The sequence below is a fragment of the Agrilus planipennis genome, unplaced genomic scaffold (genome assembly GCF_000699045.2).
Source record: "Agrilus planipennis isolate EAB-ADULT unplaced genomic scaffold, Apla_2.0 scaffold48, whole genome shotgun sequence".
NCBI lineage: Eukaryota > Metazoa > Arthropoda > Insecta > Coleoptera > Buprestidae > Agrilus > Agrilus planipennis.
Genome location: NW_020438937.1, coordinates 4177 through 8658, shown reverse-complemented (window position 1 = coordinate 8658; position 4482 = coordinate 4177). Strand labels below are relative to the sequence as shown.

Below are 4482 nucleotides of genomic sequence, written 5' to 3'. Positions count from 1 at the left end.
ACCCAAAGTATTCGATCTACATTAATATTCACGTACTGATTTTGTTGGTATAATGATATCTAATAATTACCATGTGGACAACAAGGAATATTGAAAAATGTTGTCTTTTATTTTTGTTCCTTATCTTGCCTTTGTTTTTTTACTGTTTCTAGATATGTTAATGTTGCATAATTACCATTGATATACGGGTAACTTACAAATAGTTTCATTTAGAACATTTTCATGTATTCTAGATAATTTCTGAAAACATCATTTTTTAACAATACTTGTTGATTAAATTATATGATAATATTCAATTAGTACACATTAATATATCCTTATTATAGATTTTATAAGTAAGTATGTATACATAAGTGTTTTGGTTTCGGTATAAGCAGGTGCGTTATTAAAAATTAAAAACATGGAATCTATATTACTATCAGTGCTAATGACCATACTAGCGACATTGGGAATGGGCATTTTGTTAATATACATAATTTTTAAGCAAAGGTATACGTATTGGGACGATTTCGACATTGCCGTAAAACGCCCTCAGTTTCCTTATGGAAGTCTGGGAAGCCCGTTTAATAAAACCTCATCCGCACATACTGCAATGGCAGACGTATACAAATATTTTAAGAAAAACAAACAAAAACAAGGCGGAATATACGTATATTGTTCTCCACTTTATGTAGCAATAGATCCTGTCATTGTCAAGAACATCCTTATCAAAGATTTCAACTATTTCTCCGAGCGCCTTGCGTACTACAACAAAAAAAGTGATCCCTTTAGTTTCACTATACTGACCACGAGTGGTCAAGAATGGAAAGATATGAGGACTAAATTGACACCACTTTTCACAATAAATAAATTAAAAACAATGTTTCCTTTGTTGCAAATTCATAACGACAGATTCGTGAAGAAAATAGACGATTATGTAAAAAGAATGGAGCCCGTTGAGATAAAAAATCTGGCGGGATGCATGATAACAGATATTATTGGAAGTTGCTCACTTGGAGTAGAATGCAACAGCCTCGAATATCCTAACTGCAATTTTAGAAAATTTGGAAAACGGTTATTCCATTTCTCACTGTTTCGACTTCTAAAAGCAACATTCAGCAGAGGTTTTCCTAATTTGGCACGGTCTTTAGGACTGGTTGTATTTCCCAGAGATGTTTCACATTTTTTTATGAAAATTGTGGATGAAGTCGTTGATTATAGAATCAAAAATAATATAAAATATAACGATTTCTTACAATCGATAATGGAATTGGAGAAAAGCGAAAAAGACGAGAGAGTTAAAAGAACTAATATTGCGGTGCAATCAACGGTGCTCTTTAGCGCTGGTTTCGATTCAACCTCGTCCACATTAACAGATGCCGTGTACGAACTTGGCTGTAATCCTGAAATACAAGAGAAACTGCGCAAAGAGGTGACATCGGTTTTGGAAAGACATAATGGAGTAATAACTTACGAGGCTCTTATTGAAATGGAATACCTCAATAGAGTTATTGACGGTGAGCAAAAATAATTCTCAGTTTTAATACTTAGTCTTGATTGGTGATGGTATTGGGTCACCCAATTTAAAGACTACTTACTATTCAAGGATCTTTGTAATTTTACTGTTAATATTATATCTCCAAGATGTATAAAAATTCAATTACGTTATACAAGCTGGGAAATCAATGTGTTTTATAAAAACATAGCGATGGTTTTACATATATAGGGGAGAGGTGGCATGAAAGGGACACGTATTGAAAAGGTCAGCTCAAGTTACGGGCAAACAACAAATTTTCTCGGGATAGAAATACTTTTGTTGTGTGATAACATCGATTCACACTAATTTGCACCAAAATTCACGGTCCTGTCTCTTCACTGACGCGAGTATTGCGTGCTTGTGAATTTTTTCATGCTCAAAAGTAAATTTTTTTTAATAATTTCCAAACTTTCTGTAGTGTGTACCAAATAGTTAATTGAACTGCCTGCAATTGTCCGTAATAAGTTATTTATTCAATTTGAAATAAACAATAGGTAAGATACGTTTTAGATGAAATGGTAACAGTAGAGGTTAGATTTTTAAATTTTGTGTAATAGTCATTAAAGGGACACAACAAACGGTTATGAAAGGGACGTCCCCTTCATAGCTGACCCTTTCGTGGTTGGCAATATTTTCTTAAGTTAATGATGTCTCTTTCACCACAAATCGCTCACAGTCACCTCAAAACATCGCTGGTCCTAACGAAATTTTTAATAAAGTAAGTGCAAATAATAAGTATCTTATAGATAATTTCACTCAAAATGAATTTATTACAAATGTCGAAGAAACGCAACCCAGACCTTCCAATGCTGTAGAAGTATATACTGAATCTATTAATCCTAGTAAGCAACAGATTGAACCTTCTACATCAAATGAACCACGGTCTGGATCTTCCAATAGTGAAGTGACGCATTTTGCGTTTTAAATCCACCACACCCTACGCTAACTCCAGAGCAGATTAGGCCGTACCCTAAAGCTACAGCTCGAAAAATAGGAGAAAAGAAACGCAAAGTCAAAACGCCAATTATAACTGAATTCCCAGAAAAAGATAATTACTTTTAGAAAATGTGATAGATATATTAAAGAAAGACACACTCCGAGACAATAAATAAAGTTTAACGCAAGTAAGGCGAATTATCAAAGACAATTCAGCAGTAAAGGAATCGAGCAACATCAAAATTAACAATCAAAAAGTAAATTATTAATTTCTAATTTTTTTGAGAAATGTAGTCTTGCAGCACACGTGCACGTACCTATTGATTAATAATCAGTACGTGTATCGCAAAGTACAAGCTGATTTTCCTTGTTATTGGGTATTGTCCCTTTCATAAACCATCGTGTCCTTTTCAATACACTCTATTAATGAAAGTGACAAAATACATAAGTTTAAAAAATATACAACTAAGGATAAAGAATGGTTTGTTGTTTTGTCCTATTTCGATACTGACATAACTGAGCTTCCTAATTTTGTTTAATTTAATTACTAGGATCCTCGAAACAAAAATGTCCCTTTCATGCCACCTCTCCCCTAAATANGATTATCGGTTGCTACTAACAGGTTAGCTTCTGACGCCTGTTAGAATGACTCTTTTTGGATATATCCACCAGGGGTCACTTGTGGTACGTGACGCTGTGACGCGTAACGTGACACTTTTCGGTTTTATACCCTAGCAAATTTCCTTCTTATCGTCGATAAAGAAGTTTCACTTAAAATCTATTAAGACTAAGAACTATCTAAACCAACTCAGGTTTTGGGGCCTTTGTTAAGCATGTAAATGTTTTTCTTCCCAGAAACATTAAGAAAGTATCCTGCCGTCTCTATTCTGTTCAGAAAATGTGCACAAGATTATCACGTAGAAGGTACCAATATAACAATAGAAAAAGGGGTAATAGCATGTATATCAATTTTGGGAATACATATGGATCCGGAATATTATCCAAACCCGGAAGTGTTCGATCCTGAACGTTTTACTGAAATAAATAAAAGTAAACGACCTCCTTGCACGTATTTGCCGTTTATCGAAGGACCCCGCAATTGCATAGGTCAGTGTACACATAGTAGACTTAGTTCGAAATCTCATGAATCTCGGCTATTAATTGCGCTATGACAAAAAACTCCGATCGTTCATAGATTTCTATATTTCTACCAGTTAAAACTATTATCTGTCACTATAGTTCACTGTTAGCAGTTCATTTGAAGCTGCATTCCTGGTTATATATTGAGGCACATTTCGTCTTGTAGAGTGAATGCAATAAGGTCCGTCACTTGCGCATACGAAGGCTCATAAGATGTTGAACTATAGTCATAATATTATCGAGAAATTCCATGTACTGCACGCAATCTTTTTTCTCGTGCAGCACCTCTTATTAATTCAACACGAATTTTTTTTTTAGCACTCAAATTTGGATTATTACAAGTGAAGCTTGCATTAGCAAATATTTTGAAAAATTTTAAGTTTTCTATTAATTCGAAAACTGGAATACCTGTAATGGATTCGAAAGCGTTTACATACAGATTTTCTAGTGATATATACGTTGACTTTGAGAAAATTTAAGCACAGATGTACTATTAACAATCATTAATTAGTAATAAGTAAATAAAAATATATTTATATATGGTTGGTGCAGAAAAGTTTAATTGGATTGCCTTTCACACAGAATAAATGAACCAGGACCATTCACTTATGGACATTATACCTATATAAACCTAAATGATTTATTTTGGAAAAATTTCGTAAATTAATTAGTAGCAAAAGGATCCGTAATTTCAGTACTTCTCAAAGAAAAAATCATTAAACAAATAGTTTCCTGAATGTGAGTATAAATAGTTTGTGCGACATTAATAGCGTAAATAATAATGTAAATAAATAAAGTACAGTATAATAAGTTGTTTCGTTAACCAAAACCTAGTTAAAGATATTATTGTTTGTTTCTAACCTAATCCAATCTAATCTAACCTAACCAAA

The 4482-nt window shown here is 33.3% G+C and overlaps 1 protein-coding gene across 1 annotated transcript; it reads left to right on the top strand.

Annotated features, from left to right (window-relative positions):
- The first annotated feature begins 354 nt into the window (after positions 1-354).
- LOC112904408 (probable cytochrome P450 6a23) lies at positions 355-4140 on the top strand. The gene is made up of 3 exons (XM_025974356.1): positions 355-1496; positions 3308-3559; positions 3911-4140. Exons 1-3 carry the CDS (start codon positions 401-403, stop codon positions 4069-4071), a joined length of 1509 nt encoding a protein of 502 aa, XP_025830141.1. The 5' UTR covers positions 355-400; the 3' UTR covers positions 4072-4140.
- The last annotated feature ends 342 nt before the right edge of the window (positions 4141-4482 follow it).